The 18,457-nt window shown below is 55.6% G+C and overlaps 1 protein-coding gene across 1 annotated transcript in view; it reads right to left on the bottom strand.

Annotated features, from left to right (window-relative positions):
- EXD3 (exonuclease 3'-5' domain containing 3) overlaps positions 1-18,457 on the bottom strand; it is a 68,492-nt gene that overhangs the window by 16,693 nt on the left and 33,342 nt on the right. Inside the window, exons 9-18 of the mRNA XM_040225650.1 lie at positions 16,945-17,042; positions 13,451-13,524; positions 13,311-13,349; positions 11,832-11,998; positions 11,307-11,430; positions 10,928-11,138; positions 10,726-10,835; positions 10,105-10,267; positions 9,866-10,029; positions 9,208-9,363 (exon numbers count right to left, since the gene is read on the bottom strand). Coding sequence (XP_040081584.1) covers positions 9,208-9,363; positions 9,866-10,029; positions 10,105-10,267; positions 10,726-10,835; positions 10,928-11,138; positions 11,307-11,430; positions 11,832-11,998; positions 13,311-13,349; positions 13,451-13,524; positions 16,945-17,042 — 1,306 coding nt within the window. The remainder of the gene's footprint in view (positions 1-9,207; positions 9,364-9,865; positions 10,030-10,104; positions 10,268-10,725; positions 10,836-10,927; positions 11,139-11,306; positions 11,431-11,831; positions 11,999-13,310; positions 13,350-13,450; positions 13,525-16,944; positions 17,043-18,457) is intronic.

Genomic DNA, 18,457 nt, shown 5'->3' on the forward strand with positions numbered 1-18,457 from the left:
CAGGCTACAGCATGGATGGCCTTCGAAGACATTCTGCTCAGTGAAATTAGCCAGACACAAAAGGATAAATGTTGTATGAGTCTACTTGAGTGAGGTCCCTAGAGGGGTTAAATTCATAGAGAAAGAAGGTGAAACAGCAGTTACCAGGGGCTGGGGGAGGGGTAAATGGAGAATGATTATTTACTGCATATAGAAGTTTGGTCTGAGATGAACAGTTCTGGAAACAGATAGTGGCAATGGTTACACACACTGTGCACACTCTTGATGTCGCTGAGCTGTGCACTTACGTGTGGTTACGATGACCAACCTTCTGCTGCATATATTCTACCACAAAGAAGAGAAAAAGCAACGAAGCAAGTGGTTACTTTGTAGTGGAAACAAATACACATCTATGTGATGAATAAAAACAGAGCTGAAAACACTCACACATAATTGAGGTGAATATGGAGACAGATCCAGACAAGAGGGCAGTCAAGAATAAAACCAGGAGCGACAGGACGGGGGGCAGCTGTCCGACAGCAATGGCAAGAGCAGAGGGCTCTTCTCAGAGTCCTGTCAGGCCACAGTCACAGACCCAGCAACACGCTCTTTCAGCAGAGAGAGGAAACCGAATTTTCAAGGAAAAGCGGCCCCAGCGAAAGGTCATAGCAAAGGAAATCCCTTTAATAAAAAGGTTTGCCTTTTCTCAGAGTGCCTATACATGTCCACGCTTCATAGACTCTAAGAATATAAAGAATGTGACGTCTAATTTGCAAAACTAAGAAAAACCACAATGTGTTAGAAATGTTGGAAAATAATAGTAAGATGGAAAGCAGGTGAGAAACCTAAAATGATCTGAAATCTTTGGATTAATTTTAACTTTACACATTGTTAACTCAAATATACATGCTGAAATTTCCAGGCTAACCCCTAAAAGAACAGAAATAGGATTTATAACTTTCAAATTAATAGAGGGAAAAATAGAAGCAAGGGTGAAAAAGAGAAAATAATATAAGAACCAAAGGAGAAAAAAGAACAGAAAAAGCAGGAGAGAGAGAACAAATTAGTGTATTACAGCTAAACACAAGTGAGTGATTACAACAAATGTAAATGGATGAAACTAATAGGCTGGAAACCAAAGACTGTCAGACTAGATCTTTTAAAAACCAGAAACAAGAGCAAAGGAAGGTTGAAAGCAAAAGGCTGAGAAAATGACACACAAATACTAACCAAAGCATGCTGGAGGAATGGTATTAGTTCAGATAGATCTTATGGCAAAGGCTGTTAGTAGAGCCAGAGGTTCATCTCATAAAACATTTCACTCAACAGGGAGGTATAAGCGTTCTAAAAGCTGTGTGCATATGCAACTAACAACAACTTTCGAACAGGTAAAGCAAATGCTGACATAACCACAAGGAGAAGCTGAAAAGCCCAGTGTCCACTGGAGACTTCAGTACAGCTCTCTTGGTCATGGATAGAAGTGGGCAGAAAAACAACAAAATAAGATACAGATGATTTGAGGAAATATTGAGTAAGCTTGACCTACTGAGCGTGCCAAAGCAAGAGTGGGACGTGAATGTGACTGGAAGAGGCTGTGGCCTTTTAAAGTCCACGTGAAACATTTATAAAAAGCATCATCTGTTTGGCTACAAAGCTAGTCCTCACAAACGTCTAAATCGGCAGTATATAGACTACAATTCACTTAGGTTAGAAATCGATTTGTAAAAGATGCTAAAAAGCTCCGAAACTCCAAACTTTCTGAAACTGAAAAACAGCCTTTCAAATAAGTAATTTGAACTCAAATTCAAAACTCAAAAATTATTAGCACTAAAAAGTAATGAAAATACTACATATCAAAATGGATGGCATGCAGTGAAAATATTACTTCAAGAAAAAGTTACTGTCCTGAATGTTTACATCGTAAGATTTAAGAGGCTGAAAATTAAAGAGCTAAGCACTCCTCTTGGAAATAACCCCAAGTAAGCAAAAGGAAGGAAACTATAAAGATAAAAAGAGAAATTAATGAGATTAAACACACACAAAAATGCAACAGAAAGGATCAACAAAGCCAAATACCAGTTATCTGAAGGGACTTATTCAATTGACAAGCACTCTGTAGGATCAGGAAACAGGTGAGGCACAAGTGAACAGCAATCAGAGTGAGGCTGATCGCGGCGAGGCCCTGCGGAGCTTCACAGGCAGCGAGACCTGCCTCACCCCCGGAGCACTGAGCGAAAGGGGCACACTCCAGAGGAAGGCACGGCGTGCCGAGGGACTCAAGAAGACGCAGTCGGCTAAGCAGTCCTGAAACTATTGAATTAAATAAAAAGAATCAGAAACTCCTAGATTCCTCCGTCCAAAACACAAGGCTAAGGTGGCCTTGCAGGAACTCAGCCAGTGTCTGAGAGAAAAATCCAAATATCACTCAAAGTGGTAGAAAGCAGAGGAGGGAAAACTCCCCAGCTTGTTTACGAAGCAGAAGAGAAGACGGTGAGCAGGAGAAATCCTGTGTCAGAATGGTCCTGAAGACAGGTCCAGCCACGGGACACGCTGGCAGGCTGGGTGCAACGGGGACGCAAGGCTGGCTCCAAACTGAAGAGGCTCATCACGCGCACAGATCACAGGGGCGGCCTCAACGGCTGCAGAGGCAGCGTCAGGTGGAATTCAGCTTCTTTCACAAGATACGCAGCAGACGTGGAGCCTGCATCGTGGTGTGGGGGCCTGGCCACCACATGTCATGGAGAAACAGCCCCTGTTAAGTCAGAACTGAGACAGCCGGCCACAGTTCCCTCTGTTCAGCCCCACCACGGAGGCCTTGACTGCTGTGAGAGGATGCGGGACAGAAATGAGACCCGGAAAGACTGGGCAGGAAGGGATGGAGCTATCCCGTCTACAGACGGTTTGTCCGCAAAGGAGACCCCAAGAACCAACAGCCAACTCAGTGGAACTGAGGAGATTTCTGCGAGGTTTCCAAGGCAAGATCAATTCTCAAGCAACTAAGAGCTAAAGGTCCATGCAGTTCTGCGTCTCAGCAGAAAATAAAGCAGCGTCTGTGTGGCAAGACCAACTGTGCCAGCCCAGTGGGCCTTCCGAGGCCAGGGTCAGAACTGTGGCTTTCCGCCCGGGGCCCTTCACAGGGGCACAGGCAGCGAGCAAGCACAAGAAAGGCTGCTTGGCTTCACTGACACCCAGAGAAAGGTGAGCAAAAGTGCTGTGAGACGTGACTGCCTGCTGACAAGACTGGTGAAAAGGACAGTGAAGCGGCGACCTCAGCTGCTCACGGGATGGAGCCCTGGGCAGGGTTCCCGGCCCACCAGCCAGCCCCACGGGCTCTCCTGCAGGGCCTCCATGGGGAAGCCCACGGCCACGTTCTGAGGAGCAAGGCCACAAAAGGCCAGGGACACTAGTGACCCCTTTACCCGTGGAGACAGGTCCTTAGTGCCCTGAATCCACCAGGTCAGTGGCCCAGGTGCGGGACACCGGAGCCGCTCAGATGAGCCTCGGGGATGCGTCTGTCCTGGTGCCCCTGTCCGTTGGGTCCCTGGGGCAGCGGGGCCAGCCAGAGGCACACTGAGGTTTGCTGCAAGGAACTGGCCGCAGACGGTGGGAGAGGGTGGGGCCATCAGGCAGACCCTGAGCGGAGCGGCGCCCGCCCAGGTGGACCTGCTCCCACTCCAGCTCCCGCCAGACAGGTGGCTGCTCAGCAACACTGCACGCTCCTCAGCTCCTGCCCGCGCCCGAGGGAGCCATCCACCACTGAACTTTGGCCTCTGCCTGCATCTGCTCGGGCTGCAAACCTCCCCAGTCGTCACGCCCGGTTCCTCTTTGCTGGTGGATGGCTCTCTACGCGGTGGACTCTACTGACTCACTTGACCCCAAGCAGCAGGAGGACGGGGAGGCACCTTAGTGCAGCCTGGCCGATCCTTGGCCGGTGCCCAGGCTCATCCTTGAAAGGTCTGCTCCCTGCAAGTGCGGACACAGCCCCCGAGCTTCTGCTGCGGGGGTGGGAGCCTCCTCCCTTCCCTCGCCAGTGGTGCTGGCTTTCTTTAAAAGCATGTTGATAAGTGCTAAGGGAGCCGCTGCTCCTTACCCCTCGTCCAAGGTAAGGAGCAGCGGCTGTCCTTTGCTGGAGCCGCCGTGAAGAGATACCCCACGCCCAAGGTAAGAGAAACCCAAGGAAGATAGTAGGTGTTGTAAGAGGGCATCAGAGGACAGACACACTGAAACCATACTCACAGAAAACTAGTCAATCTAATCACACTAGGACCACAGCCTCATCTAACTCAATGAAACCAAGCCATGCCTGCAGGGAAACCCAAGACGGGTGGGTCATGATGGAGAGGTCTGACAGAATGTGGTCCACTGGAGAAGGGAGTGGCAAACCACTTCAGTATTCTTGTCTTGAGAACCCCATGAACAGTATGAAAAGGCAAAATGATAGGATACCAAAAGAGGAACTCCCCAGGTCAGTAGGTGCCCAATATGCTACTGGAGATCAGTGGAGAAATAACTACAGAAAGAACGAAGGGATGGAGCCAAAGCAAAAACAATACCCAGCTGTGGATGTGACTGGTGATAGAAGCAAGATCCGATGCTGTAAAGAGCAGTATTGCATAGGAACCTGGAATGTCAGGGCCATGAAGCAAGGCAAATTGGAAGTGGTCAAACAGGAGATGGCAAGAGTGAACGTCGACATTCTAGGAATCAGCGAACTAAAATGGACTGGAATGGGTGAATTTAACTCAGATGACCATTATATCTATGACTGCGGGCAGGAATCCCTCAGGAGAAATGGAGTAGCCATCATGGTCAACAAGAGAGTCTGAAATGCAGTACTTGGATGCAATCTCAAAAATGACAGAATGACCTCTGTTCATCTCCAAGGCAAACCATTCAGTATCATGGTAATCCAAGTCTATGCCCCAACCAGTAACGCTGAAGAAGCTGAAGTTGAACGGTTAAGACCTTTTAGAACTAACACCCAAAAAAGATGTCCTTTTCATTATAGGGGACTGGAATGCAAAAGTAGGAAGTCAAGAAAGACCTGGAGTAACAGGCAAATTTGGCCTTGGAATGCAGAATGAAGCAGGGCAAAGACTAATAAGAGTTCTGCCAAGAAAATGCACTGGTCATAGCAAACTCCCTCTTCCAACAACACAAGAGAAGACTCTACACGTGGACATCACCAGATGGTCAACACCGAAATCAGACTGATTATATTCTCTGCAGCCAAAGATGGAGAAGCTCTATACAGTCAACAAAAACAAGACCAGGAGCTGACTGTGGCTCAGATCATGAACTCCTTATTACCAAATTCAGACTGAAATTGAAGAAAGTAGGGGAAAGCACTAGACCATTCAGGTATGACCTAAATCAAATCCCTTATGATTATACAGTGGAAGTGAGAAATAGATTTAAGGAAAAAAAAAAAAAGAAATAGATTTAAGGGCCTAGATCTGATAGATAGAGTGCCTGATGAACTATGGAATGAGGTTTGTGACATTGTACAGGAGACAGGGATCAAGACCATCCCCATGGAAAAGAAATGCAAAAAAGCAAAATGGCTGTCTGGGGAGGCCTTACAAATAGCTGTGAAAAGAAGAAAAGCAAAAAGCAAAGGAGAAAAGGAAAGATATAAGCATCTGAATGCAGAGTTCCAAAGAATAGCAAGAAGAGATAAGAAAGCCTTCTTCAGTGATCAATGCAAAGAAATAGAGGAAAACAACAGAATGGGAAAGACTAGAGATCTCTTCAAGAAAATCAGAGACACCAAGGGAACATTTCATGCAAAGATGGGCTCGATAAAGGACAGAAATGGTCTGGACCTAACAGAAGCAGAAGATATTAAGAAGAGGTGGCAAGAATACACAGAAGAACTGTGCAAAAAAGATCTTCACGACCAAGATAATCACGATGGTGTGATCACTCACCTAGAGCCAGACATCCTGGAATGTGAAGTCAAGTGGGCCTTAGAAAGCATCACTATGATAAAAGCTAGTGGAGGTGATGGAATTCCAGTTGAACTATTTCAAATCCGGAAAGATGATGCTGTGAAAGTGCTGCACTCAATATGCCAGCAAGTTTGGAAAACTCAGCAGTGGCCAAGGACTGGAAAAGGTGTTTTCATTCCAATCCCAAAGAAAGGCAATGCCAAAGAATGCTCAAACTACCTCACAGTTGCACTCATCTCACATGCTAGTAAAGTAATGCTCAAAATTCTCCAAGCCAGGCTTCAGCAATACGTGAACCATGAACTCCCTGATGTTCAAGCTGGATTTAGAAAAGGCAGAGGAACCAGAGATCAAATTGCCAACATGTGCTGGATCATGGAAAAAGCAAGAGAGTTCCAGAAAAACATCTATTTCTACTTTATTGACTATGCCAAAGCCTTTGACTGTGTGGATCACAATAAACTGTGGAAAATTCTGAAAGAGATGGGAATACCAGACCACCTGACCTGCTTCTTGAGAAATCTGTATACAGGTCAGGAAGCAACAGTTAGAACTGGACATGGAACAACAGACTGGTTCCAAATAGGAAAAGGAGTACGTCAAGGCTGTATATTGTCACCCTGCTTATTTAACTTCTATGCAGAGTATATCATGAGAAACACTGGACTGGAAGAAACACAAGCTGGAGTCAAGATTGCCGAGAGAAATATCAGTGACCTCAGATATGCAGATGACACTACCCTTATGGCAGAAAGTGAAGAGGAGCTAAAAAGCCTCTTGATGAAAGTGAAAGAGGAGAGTGAAAGGTTGGCTTAAATCTCAACATTCAGAAAACGAAGATCATGGCATCCGGTCCCATCACTTCATGGGAAATAGATGGGGAAACAGTGGAAACAGTGTCAGACTTTATTTTTTTGGGCTCCAAAATCACTGCACATTGTGACTGCAGCCATGAAATTAAAAGACGCTTATTCCTTGGAAGAAAAGTTATGACCAACCTAGATAGTATATTCAAAAGCAGAGACATTACTTTGCCGACTAAGGTCCGTCTAGTCAAGGCTATGGTTTTTCCTGTGGTCATGTATGGATGTGAGAGTTGGACTGTGAAGAAGGCTGAGCGCTGAAGAATTGATGCTTTTGAACTGTGGTGTTGGAGAAGACTCCTGAGAGTCCCTTGGACTGCAAGGAGATCCAACCAGTCCATTCTGAGGGAGATCAATCCTGGGAGTTCTTTGGAAGGAATGATGCTAAAGCTGAAGCTCCAGTACTTTGGCCACTTCATGAGAAGAGTTGACTCCTTGGAAAAGACTCTGATGCTGGGAGGGATTGGGGGCAGGAGGAGAAGGGGACAACCGAGGATGAGATGGCTGGATGGCATCACGGACTCGATGGACGTGAGTCTGAGTGAACTCCGGGAGCTGGTGATGGACAGGGAGGCCTGGCGTGCTGCAATTCATGGAGTCGCAAAGAGTCGGACACGACTGAGCGACTGAACTGAAGTGAACTGTAGTGTTAACGGAGCTCATCACAGGATACAAAACCCACAGGGTAACCCTGCTGAACAACACAGCCAGGTCACCTCCTCGGGAGTTTGCAAAGGAAACGCGTGGTTGGGAAAGAGCCACAGAAGAGAGGACATCCAGGGCCGTCGTGGGCCTCTGGCTAGAGACAGTGTCTCCAGGAAATGCCAGAGGGCTCCACCTGCACGAGAGAGTGTCACAGGTGCGAGAGAGGTGGGCACATCGCCCCGCTGTCCAGAACGCTTCGTGAGTGACACATACAGGTGACAGTATTACCTTCCACCTGGGCTGTGCTGACCCCAGCAGGTCCCCAGACTCTGCCCCTCCCGCGGCCCTGCTGCGTCTGAGGCACCCGTTACAGCAGCACCAGCTCCGGGCTCCCGCATCCACTGGTTGCCTCTGTGGCTGCAGTCACTTAAGCGTGAACTCAAACCAAGTTCTGCGGGGGTGGGAGGGGCCAGGCTCTGGGGGTGCCCTGTGCTCCCTGCCCCGTGACTGCTGACGTCTCGTCTGGGGTCCTCAGGAAGCCAGGCTGGCCTTCTCATCTCAGCCTCTGTAAGCTAGAAACAACCCCCAGCAGGAGGACTGAAGGGTTTCCGACAGGGACAGCGGCCAGAGCCACTCTTGACACGATCACGCCTCCTTCCCTGGGAGCCAGGACCAGGCCTCCGGAAGAGCTGGCTGTGAGGGGCCAGGGCTGAGGAAGGTGGACAGCCTCTCATGTACGTGGGGGCCGACTCAGGAGGCAGACAGCTCCCTCCTGGCTCTACCTCTGCAGCCCCTCTGTTCTTCCGGCCCCAGCTTCCTCGTTAGCAGGGGTGGGAAGGCTGCCGAAACATCCAGCAGGCTGTGCAGTGTTCAGGGAAGGGCCGCCTGCCAAGCTCAGGCCCGACTCCCCCCACCATCCCCTCCCCGCCCCATGCCCCAGTCACCCGCTTGCTGAGCCTGGGGACCCTTCCCAGAAGAAGGTGTCCAAACGCATAAGAGAAACCACAAGTAACTACGTAACATCGACCTGGCCGCCACTGTACTCTTTCGTGGCTGCACAAGTCACAGCAGCCTGGGTGCCCATCAGCACCCGGCGGATGGGTCCACTGCGCTCCATCCGATGGAACGTTATTTGGTTGTAAAAAGGGCTGAAGCTCTGACAGATGCGACAACGCACACGAGCCTGGGAAACACCACGTTCGTGAAAGAAGCCAGGACCAAGAGGCCACGAGCACAAGTCCCCGGGCAGGCAACACCCAGAGCAGCCGGAAGTCAGGCTGCCAGCGCCGGGGGCGGGACCGGGGCGGAGCCTGTCGGGGGCGGAGCCTGGCCGGGAGGGGGCGGAGCCTGGAAGGGGCCGCTTCAGGGGGGGGTGGGGGAACGAACAGGGTCCAGAAGCCACCGTGGAGATAGCTGCGCAAAGCACACTGTGAATTGTGGGGAGAAGGAACCGCATCTCAGTGAACCCAGTAAAGAACGTTTACCGGTCACGTCCTCACTCCTGAATTCTGAGACCTCTGCCTGTGTTCAGCAGGGCCCTGGGGCTTGTGTTCCCCCCGTCCCCCGGGTGTGAGCAGGGGCCGGGAGCACCCAGGGTCTGCCCGCACCCGGCCCACCCCCGAAAGGAGCCTGCAGACCACAGGCGCCAGACAGCTACAAAGGTCTCCAACCCGGCAACCGGGGGAGCCTTGCCCCACCTCGGGGTGGGGGGCACGTAGCTGGGGCGCTGCTGCCGCCACGAACACACCCCCACCCCCGGGCCCGCTCACCTCGGCGGCCTGCCGGTGGTCCTCGCCAGAGTGCAGCACCCGCACGTCGACACCCAGACAGCGGAGGGTCCGCCCCAGCCCCGCCAGCATGCTGTCACACACCACGCGGAAGGCCCGGGCTGGGACCTCGGGGGCCGCGGCCTCAGGCAAGTGCTCCTGCAACAGAGCCTGGCTCAGCAGCCGCAGCGTCTGGTCCCGAGCCCTGGGCCGGGCAGGGGGCAGGGGGCAGGGGGCAGGGGGCAGGCGGGGAGGGAGGGCTCCCAGGGCGCTCAGCTCCTGCGAGCGATGTGTACTCAGTACATAAAAGCAGGAAACACAACCCTAGACCACCCAGGATCTCAGGGGGCTGGCACATGTCTCCTGGGGGTGGGGTGCACACTGGAGTGGGCCAGGGTCTCTGGGGCACACGGGGACATAGCCAGAGGCTGCCCTGGATGTTGGTGGGGGGCATGCCAGGCTGGGGACCCCCCCTCTCGTAGGACCCTAACCCCCTGCTTCCCTTCCTTTGGGGCAGAGGGTCCAATGTGGATGGACACAAGCCCCCGGATGGCTCACCCCAACCCCTACTCCAGGTCTCCAACCCTGTGAGGTCCCAGTCTTAAGGAGAGCGGTTCTTCCCATGAGAATCCTGACAAAGGGCCTAGGGGGCTTCACCTACTTGCCAGGGGGAGGCCGAGGCCTTCTGCAGGGCTGGCTCCCAAGTCCCACGTCTCTTGCTGCGTCCCAGCCCCACGCTCCAGGGCAGGGCCCCTGGCAGGTGGAAGCGGGCAGGCTCTCTGCACAGCGCCCAGAACACCTCCAGCAGGCAGTAGGCATCCGCAGCTAGGGTGGGCAAGGTCAGCCTCAGCCTCCAGTGTGGGGCGTGTGGGGTCGAGGGGCAGGAGAGGGGGTGCCCACCTGCATAGACCAGCTGCCCCTCTCCTAGTGGCCGCCGGTCCCAGTTGGAGAGCTGCTGTGTCTTGTCCAGGGGCTTGCCCAGCACCTGCTGCACCAGAAGGCTGAGGCCCCGAGGCCCTGCGGCCCCGTCCACGGCCGGGGCTGGCCTGCCCGCCACCCGCATCTGCAAGACAGCACCCCCTGGGGGTGAGGCACTTGCCCTGGAGGGCGGACAGCACTGCCCACGGCCGGCTGCCCCACGGGGGGCCCTGGACAGGCCCTGTGCGCGCCATGATGGACAGTGTCCCGAGAGGGGGTGCCGGAGGCCCAAGCAGGCTGTCTCGGGGTCTCAGGGCCGGGGTCACCCACCCACCGGTCAGCTCTGGGGCCCACAGTTTAACCCCCAGGGGTGTGCTGAGAATCCTGGAGGCAGGGGCCGAGCCAGGCTCGCCCTGGGGAGTGTGGGGATGTGTGGCAACACTCTCTCCTGGGGGACCCTGTACTCTGGGTCCCTGGTGACCTGGGGCCAGGGATCAGGGCTGGGCCCAGGCAGGAACAAGTCCTCAGTGAGACTGCTGCCGGGCGCCGCTGTGCGGGCGGCTCCGCAGAGCAGGGAGCCCCCAGTGCACCCCCAGTGCTGACCTGCCTGTGCACCTGTAGCAGGTCCAGGCCGCCCTGCAGCTGCTGCCCGGCCTGCGCCAGGGCTGGGTAGGACACACCCAGGCTCCGCAGGTCCCCCGCCATCCCGTAACCTGCAGTGGGGGGATGCCGCTGTGACGGGGGCCGAGGGAGAGGCCAGTCCCCCGGGTCCGGCAGGGCTGGGGCGATGGCGGGAGCCACTCACCCAGCTTGGTGATCGAGGGGTCTGAGAGCAGCCGAGACACCAGCTGGGAGAAGGCGCGGGGTGCCTGCCCTCCCGCAGGACTCGAGAGCCGGGGCAGGTCCAGCAAGAACACACGGCCCTCCACGGCCACCTGCATGAGCGACACCCGGGGCCGGCCGCCTGCACCGAAAGACGGTCTCCACTCCAGGTCCACACCGACCACCTGGCCCGGCTGCAGACAGAGGGGCTGGTTGGAGCGGCGAGGCGAACGCTGCAGTCCAGGGGAGGCGGCCTCTGTGGGGAGGGCTTGCCCAGCTGTGCATGCCAGAGTGGCTGGAGCCCCCGGAGGCTGTGGTGAGCAGCCCCTGATGCCCGCCGCCCGAGGGGGCCGGGCACACACCTGCAGGAGCGTGTCCTCGTGCCCGGCCAGCTCCTCCCAGGAGGCCAGGAAGTGGATGCCCTCCCTGGCGATGGGCAGCTGGTAGCAGTCATCCCGCCTGTCCTCGGAAGGTGCCTTGGCCGTCCTGGGGAGGAGCAGAGCTGCAGAGCCCCTGCCGCCCCCCTGGACCACCCCAGCTGGCTGCACGGCCGGGGGAGCCCTCAAGGCCGGTATGTGCCCGGGGCCTTCGGGCTGTGCTTCCCACGCCTCTGCCCTCGCACACTGGGAACGGCCAGTTCCCCAGGCCCCTCCGGGTTCTCTCCGGGGGCTATGTGGCCCGGCTGAGGCACCCGGCCGCTGGGTCTTTGCTGGACCCTGAGGAGGGGCAGGACCTGCCTGTGTGTCTGCAGGCCGCGCACACGCCCTGCGCCCCTCCTCGGCCCTCCCTACTTCTCACTGCCAGCCCCCAGTTACTTTCCAAGGGTAGGGGCCCAAGGGCGTGTCCTCCTTCTGGTCCCCCACCCCCGGCGCCTGGGGGATGCTCACCTCTCCTGGAGCCTGAGTTGGCTCATTTCTGCCACTACTGTGGCTGGGAGTTGCTCCTCAGGCAACGAGAGGTCCAGGGCGCACTGGGCGACCGCAGCCACATCTTCCTGAGAGGCCAGCAGCTGCAGCAGCTTCTGCTGCAGACACTCGTCCTGCCCCACCAGGCCCTGGGGGACGGGGTGCGGGCTGCTCCACAGGGCTGGCCCCAAGGGATGGGCCCATCCTGTCAGCCCCAGACCAAGAGCACCCCTCAGACCGGCCCCGACCTCCCCTCAGACCGGCCCCCACCTCCCCTCACGCCTGGCCCCGACCTCCCCGCTCAGGCCCTGGGGCCCTTCACAAGGAGGAGGCTTTCCTCTGGAGACCAGCAGCCCCCATGGCTGAGGCTCATGGTGGCCGAGCTGGCTTGGGCCAGCGCCGCCTCCCAGGGCACCCTCTCCTTGGCCCTCGTCTCCGCCCGCATCTCCCCTGCACACCTGCTCACCCCCCCAGCCTTGGCACCACTGTGCTGGGGGAGGAGAGGCCGCAGGGCCTCCACTTGTCTTCAGGGAGGCAGGGGCCGTGAGGGCTCCTGAGGCCACGTGTCCTGTCTGTCCATCTGTCTGAAGGCCCCCACGGCCTATAGAGGTCCTGGTGGGGGTGGGGGCTCCTCGGGGCCACAGGCCACTGTGGCCCCCACCCTCCTGAGGGGCCCCTGCCAGCACTTCCCCACGTGGCTCTGTCCCCAGCAGCCTCGGTGGCCGCTTCCCGCAGGCTGCGGGTTCCCACGTGGACGACAATAAGTGGAAACCCCTCCACATTCTTCAGGATGTCCGCTGCCCTTCCGGCCGGCTCGGCCTTGGCACCCAGGGGGGACCGGCCTTCCGGGCCTTGCCCGGGGGTCCGCGTTCCTCTCTGATGACTCACCAGCCCCAGCCGGTCACTCGGGTTGGGGGGAGGGCAGGGGTGGGGTGGCTCAGCACCGCCCTCCACTGGCAGACTCCGCACGGGCGCTCAGCAGGAGGGTCTCTGGTTCCTGACCACTGTGGAGTACCCCGCACACGGCCCCCCAGCCCTCCCAAGAGCCCACCTTCCTCCCAGGCCACTTTGCCCGGAGCTGGGGACGGTTCTGCACCATGATTACCCCAGCCTCCAGCTCAGGACTGGGGCCACAGGCTGCAGGCCAGTGTCCTGAGAGGATGGCAGTCTCTGGCCTGGGACTGGACCTCCAGTCTGGCCCTGTGTCCCCGTATCACCCCAAGGGGCAGCTGCCTCCTTCTCAGGGTCTGTGGGCACCCCAGGCCTCGGATCACAGAGCCATGGCGAGCAGGGCGCCCGAGGACAGTCTAGAATTTTCTCTTGGTGAACCTCTCTCCCTCTAGCACCTGGGAGCTCTGTCCACGGGCGGGGGGGATGGAGGATCCTGGACCCTTGGCGATTCCGACTGTGTCCCACCCTGCCCCACGGCGGGTCATCATGTGCCGGGACCTCCGAGCTCACCTGCACCAGCTCAGCCCAGCTCTCCCGGGACATGCTTCTCTGCAAAAGTAGACACCAGTGTGAGCTTTTCTATCAGCAGCTCTGGGAGCAGAGAGCAGGCCTCACTCAGAGCTCCCTCCGCCCCGCCCTGGGCCACGCACCTCCACCAGCCGCTTGTAACACAGGTACCGCAGGGCAGCCAGGCGCTGCTGAGTGACCACGTTGGGACACAGGGCTGAAAGAGAGGGTGGACCCCGGCCGGGCTGGGTGGACAAGCAAGTGTGGGCTGGGGCTGGGGGGCTCCCGCTGTCTTCCTGCCCCTCCCCAACCCAGCACATTCCTGGCAAGAGGCCTTCACTCTGGCTGTAAAGGAAGACGCCCTGCCCCGGGCCAGGCACCGGAGCCCCCGGCCTGCCCTCCCTGCCACCTCTTGGGGCTTTCTTGCATTTTTTCCAGGCAGCTGGAGCTTTTGTTTCTCCCCACGCCCCAACGTGAGTTTCTTGAGAAAGGGGCTCGTCTTGCTCTGTGTTTACAAACTATGCTGACCTGTCAGCTTCACCTTCACATTCTGTTCAGAGTCCAAGGGGGCCTTGGAAGGGTGCCCACTGTCCACTCACCCCCTGTCCTCCTACCAGCTGCTGCTTCTCCCTCCTGGGGCCAGCTTTCCTTGAAGCCTGCTGGTCTAGGGGGGTGCTGACCACGGAGCCTGCCTACCTGCAGGCCTCCACCAGACCCTGACCAGGACCCCCTGTTCTGGAGGGGTGTGGCCGCCCCAGTCAGCACCCTGCAACCAGCTCGAGGAGCACCCTCACTGCAGGGGCGCTGTCCAAGAGTGCAGAGGTCAGGGCTGCCTGGGGCCAGGGCCTGCCCACCACCCAGCATTCTTCTCTCCCCTTTCCAGCCGGGGCAGGAATGCAGGATGCCAAGGGCTCCAGACCTGTGCCCCACAGGCTGCTGGGGACAAGACTGCAGGAGGAAGGGATGGATGAACGAATTGTTTGCAGCAGGAGAAAATGGTCAGGAAGGGGGAAAAGGCAGCCAGAACCGTTGCAGAATTAAGTCTCCCTCCAGACAGAAACCAGCCTTCCTGAAGTCTCTACAATGTTACACATCACTTTGCCAATAAGATACTTTGTTAAAAGCCTATGGATACAGTATGACCCTCAGGCCTCCTCTGTACTGCCTGGTTCATCAAAACCCACACACTCCTCTGGGAAACAGATCTTTTAAAGGAAAAGTTGCAGGTGAGCCAGACTCAGCCATCCACCTCCGGCCGGTCCTGCTGACTCTGCCAGATGGCTGGGGGCCCCACCCAGACTCAGGCCCAGGAATAGAGGGCCGAGTGCACTCAGGGCAGAGGGGCGAGCAGTCCCCACCCTGCACCATGTCTGCCTGCCCTCCCACAGAGGGCACAGGGTCTGTCCACTCCGAGGCCCACACCAGGAGGGCAGCTGCACAGCAAAAACAGCATGGACTCAACATATATGCAGAGAAGAGGCCAGAGCAAGGAAGGAGGAACAGGCGATATCCAAAAGAAATGATGACTGAAAACTCCCAGGACGGATTGAAGACACCAATCCATAGATCCCAAAGTCCCATAAATCCCAAGTAAAAATAAAGAGAAACCTCCAATGAGTCTCCTCACAGTGAAACTGCAGAACACCAAAGACAAAGAGAAGATACTAAAAGTGCCCAGAGGAGGAGAGACTGCTTCCAAAGGTGAGAAGTTAGATTTCTTCTCAACAACATATTTCAACCCAGTCAGAGGGCTGACATCACAGCAAGCATGGCCTCTAATCACAGTGAGATGAATGGAGAACCGAAAATGTCACAGCCTGGAAATTACAAACACACTGCTAGTTCCTTTATAGGTAAAAGAAAAAAATTATAATGGAAATTAAATCTCGAGATCTCGAGCTGAACAATAATAGAAGTAATGCCTACTGAAACTTGGGGTATATACTCAAGAAGAAAGAAGGCCTAAGATTCAGTGTAGTGGGTTGAGCAGGGCATACAACTGACAGGATCAAAATCACCAAACTCAGGGCAACAGAATCAGTAGCAACCAAATGAAAGGAAACCTCTGGAGTGGGAGAAAATATTTGCAAACTATGTACAGATAAGAGGTTAACAGTCAAACTATGTAAAGAACTCATAGAATTTAGTAGCAAAAAAAGCCCCAATAATCTGAATTTTAAAAACAAGCAGAGGAACTAAAGAGACATTTTCCCAAGGAAAATACAGAGATGGCCAACAGGCCAAGAAAAGATGTTCGACATCCCTAACCTCCAGGGGAAACGCAAGTCAAAATACAAAGAGGCACCAGCTCACAACTGTCAGAACCGCCACATCAAAACCAATAAATAACAAATGCTGGTGAGGATGTGAGGAGAGGGGAGTCCTTGTGGTTTTTTTTGGCTGCTCAGCCTACAAGATCATAGTTTTCTGCCAGGGATCCAAGCTGTGCCTTCTGCGGTGGAAGTGCAGAGTCTTAACCACTGCACCACCAAGGAAGCCCCGCTGTGCACTGTCGATGGGAATGCAAACCGCTGCCGCCACTCTGGGAAACACGGCGGAGCTTCCTCAAAGAAATTAAAGATGGAACCACTACACGATCCAGCCACCCCACTTCTGGGTGTTTATTCACAGGCTACGGAACCAAAACCTCAAAGAGGTGTCTGCCCCCGCTACATTGACTGCAGCTTCGTGCACAGCAGAGGCATGGAAACCACCTGAGTGTCTATCCACAGGTGGATGCACAAAGAAGCTACGTTATAAACACACAGTGGGATGTTACTTTACTAGGGACACCTTACGGCAGCACATTTGGAACCATAAGTGAAACAAAGTCCTTGAAAAAGCCACAGCTGAGTCAAGAGTCCTGTTTCCATAAGGAAAGGCCATCGAGATTCACAGGTCATTTCCACCAAACTTCTCAGGAAGAAAGAATTCCAACTTTTACAAACATCCTCCGTGAAAAGGAAGGACATCCAACTGTTTTCAGAGGCCAGCATCATCTTGTACCCAAAGCCGGAAACAGACATTTCAGGAAGATGAAGTCTGAGTCCAGCTTCAGCTACAGACACACATGCAAAGTCCTTTAAGTTAAAGCAAGGTTGGCAAGCCAGACCTGGCAGTGCAGAGGGCGGCGCAACCTGGCAGACAGCCGGCGCCACCTAACGTCGCGCAGTCAGTCCACGCCATCCGCCGCAGCGACAGGCCAGAGGGGAAGTGCTCACCATCTCCCCAAGACGCCGTCCCCAGGTCCATTCCTGGCTTCTGGGGGCAAAAAGGGGACCTGACGTGATTCCACCTCTGTTTCCAATGAACACTCACGGGCCGGAAGCGAGAAGAGCTTCCATGATCTCATGACGTGAGGCCAGACACCGTCAGTAAGTCTGTCCCCGAGACGCAGGATGAGGGTGCTGCGCTTGCCGTGGGGGAGGGGTGGAGGTGCTGTGCAGGCTCGGTGGTCCTCACCCTCGAGGCCCAGACTCCCCAGGGGCAGCCCAGAAGGGCAGAGAGGCTGCTAAGGGCAGCAAAGAGACTGGAACGGACGCTGACCAGACCGAACGCTGGGGGGCGGTGGGCCCCGGAACCCCAGCAGCACCCACCCAGCTCCCGCCCCCGAGCAGTGTGTGGGGGGCTCACTCACCGGGCTCCAGGTGGTACTGCTCCAGCAGCCGCAGCACCTGCCGGCCCAGGGCTCTGGGGCTCAGCCTCTCCAGCCGCAGGGTCGCCTGTGGGTACCGCCTGCGGGAGACAATGGCTCTGGTCGGCACTGCTTGCTCTCAGCCGATGCATTTCAAGGTCTTAATTTTCATCAGCATCATACATGCGCACAGCTCAGAAGCCAAGTTTTCCTACAAGGCTCAGAGGAAGGCAGTCCATCACAATCCCCTGCTCAACAATTCTGACATGGGTCAGATCTGCCCCGTGTTTCCAAGAACCATCTTGCACTGTGACGTCTGGAGGATTCAGCTCTAGGCATTCTGCGCAGAGGCCTCACCATGGAAGGCTCCCCTCCCCAGAGACGGCATCCTTGGTCCAGTTCGCTGGGCACCAGCTGCTTTCACAGAATGATAGCCACGCAAGTGTGACTGGTGGTGGGTTCACGCGTGCTGGTCTGATTGCTGCCTTGGCCACCTGTCCTGAGGACAAGTCACTCCCCTCCCCACCGCAAAGGGGACGGCCCCTCCCTGTCTGGGTCACACTGCACCTCTCCTGCCTCCAGGCTGTGGCAAAGCGACTCTGTGGGCAGCTCCCAGAAGCCGGGAATGGACCTGGGGACAGCGCCCTTCAGCTCACACTGGACTGGGGGGCTGACAGTCGGAAGCGGCTCTCCCCTTGCACTGGGCATTCACTGCTCCAGGAACCCGGGGCCCGACTCCTGCTCTTTCTGGAGGTTCAAGGTCCTGGGCCGTGGTGTGGGTCTCTCACCATCCTCTCAGGACTGTGTCTGGAGTGAATTCCTCCACGTTCCCCTCTTTCTTTCTGGAATCCCCATTATTTGGATGCTGGGTGTTCTTGACAGAATCTGTTGGTTTTTTTTTTTAATAGAAACCCCTTTCCTCTCTGATTTTCCTTCTTTGGAAAGGCTAGGAAGAATCTTCAGGTTTATCTTCCAAATATTTTACTGAGAGTTTCAGTCCTGTCCTGCCGTCACGTTTCTGTGGACAAGTCTGCTCTGAGTCCCGAAGGCACTCTTTGCACAGCTGTGGGGTCTGTTCTGGACACAGAATCTCTCTGAAGTTCTCATTACGGCTTTCATACTCATCATGTGTCCTTCTGCTTCCTCTGGGCTCCAGGCAGATTTGCCAAAGGTCCCCGAGCCCTGACTGCGTCCCTCTGCACAGGCAGCTTTTTGGGGTAGAAACTGACAAACTGATTCCGAAATCCATATACAAATGCAGAGGGTCCAGAATAAGCCAAGAACGACTTTGACGGAGAAGAAAAGCATGGGAGGCTCCCCTGTCTGACTCAGGGCTGCTGCAAGGCCACAGCGGCCAGACAGGCAACAGAGACGGAGCGGCGGGACAGGCCAGTGACCCAGTGCATGGGCACACCGGGCGGAAGCACAGCTGACGGGCCCACGCGCACGGGCACAGCTGACGGGCCCATGCGCACGGGCACAGCTGACGGGCCCACGCGCACGGGCACAGCTGACG

This window comes from Oryx dammah, unplaced genomic scaffold (genome assembly GCF_014754425.2).
Source record: "Oryx dammah isolate SB20612 unplaced genomic scaffold, SCBI_Odam_1.1 HiC_scaffold_25, whole genome shotgun sequence".
In the NCBI taxonomy this organism is placed as follows: domain Eukaryota; kingdom Metazoa; phylum Chordata; class Mammalia; order Artiodactyla; family Bovidae; genus Oryx; species Oryx dammah.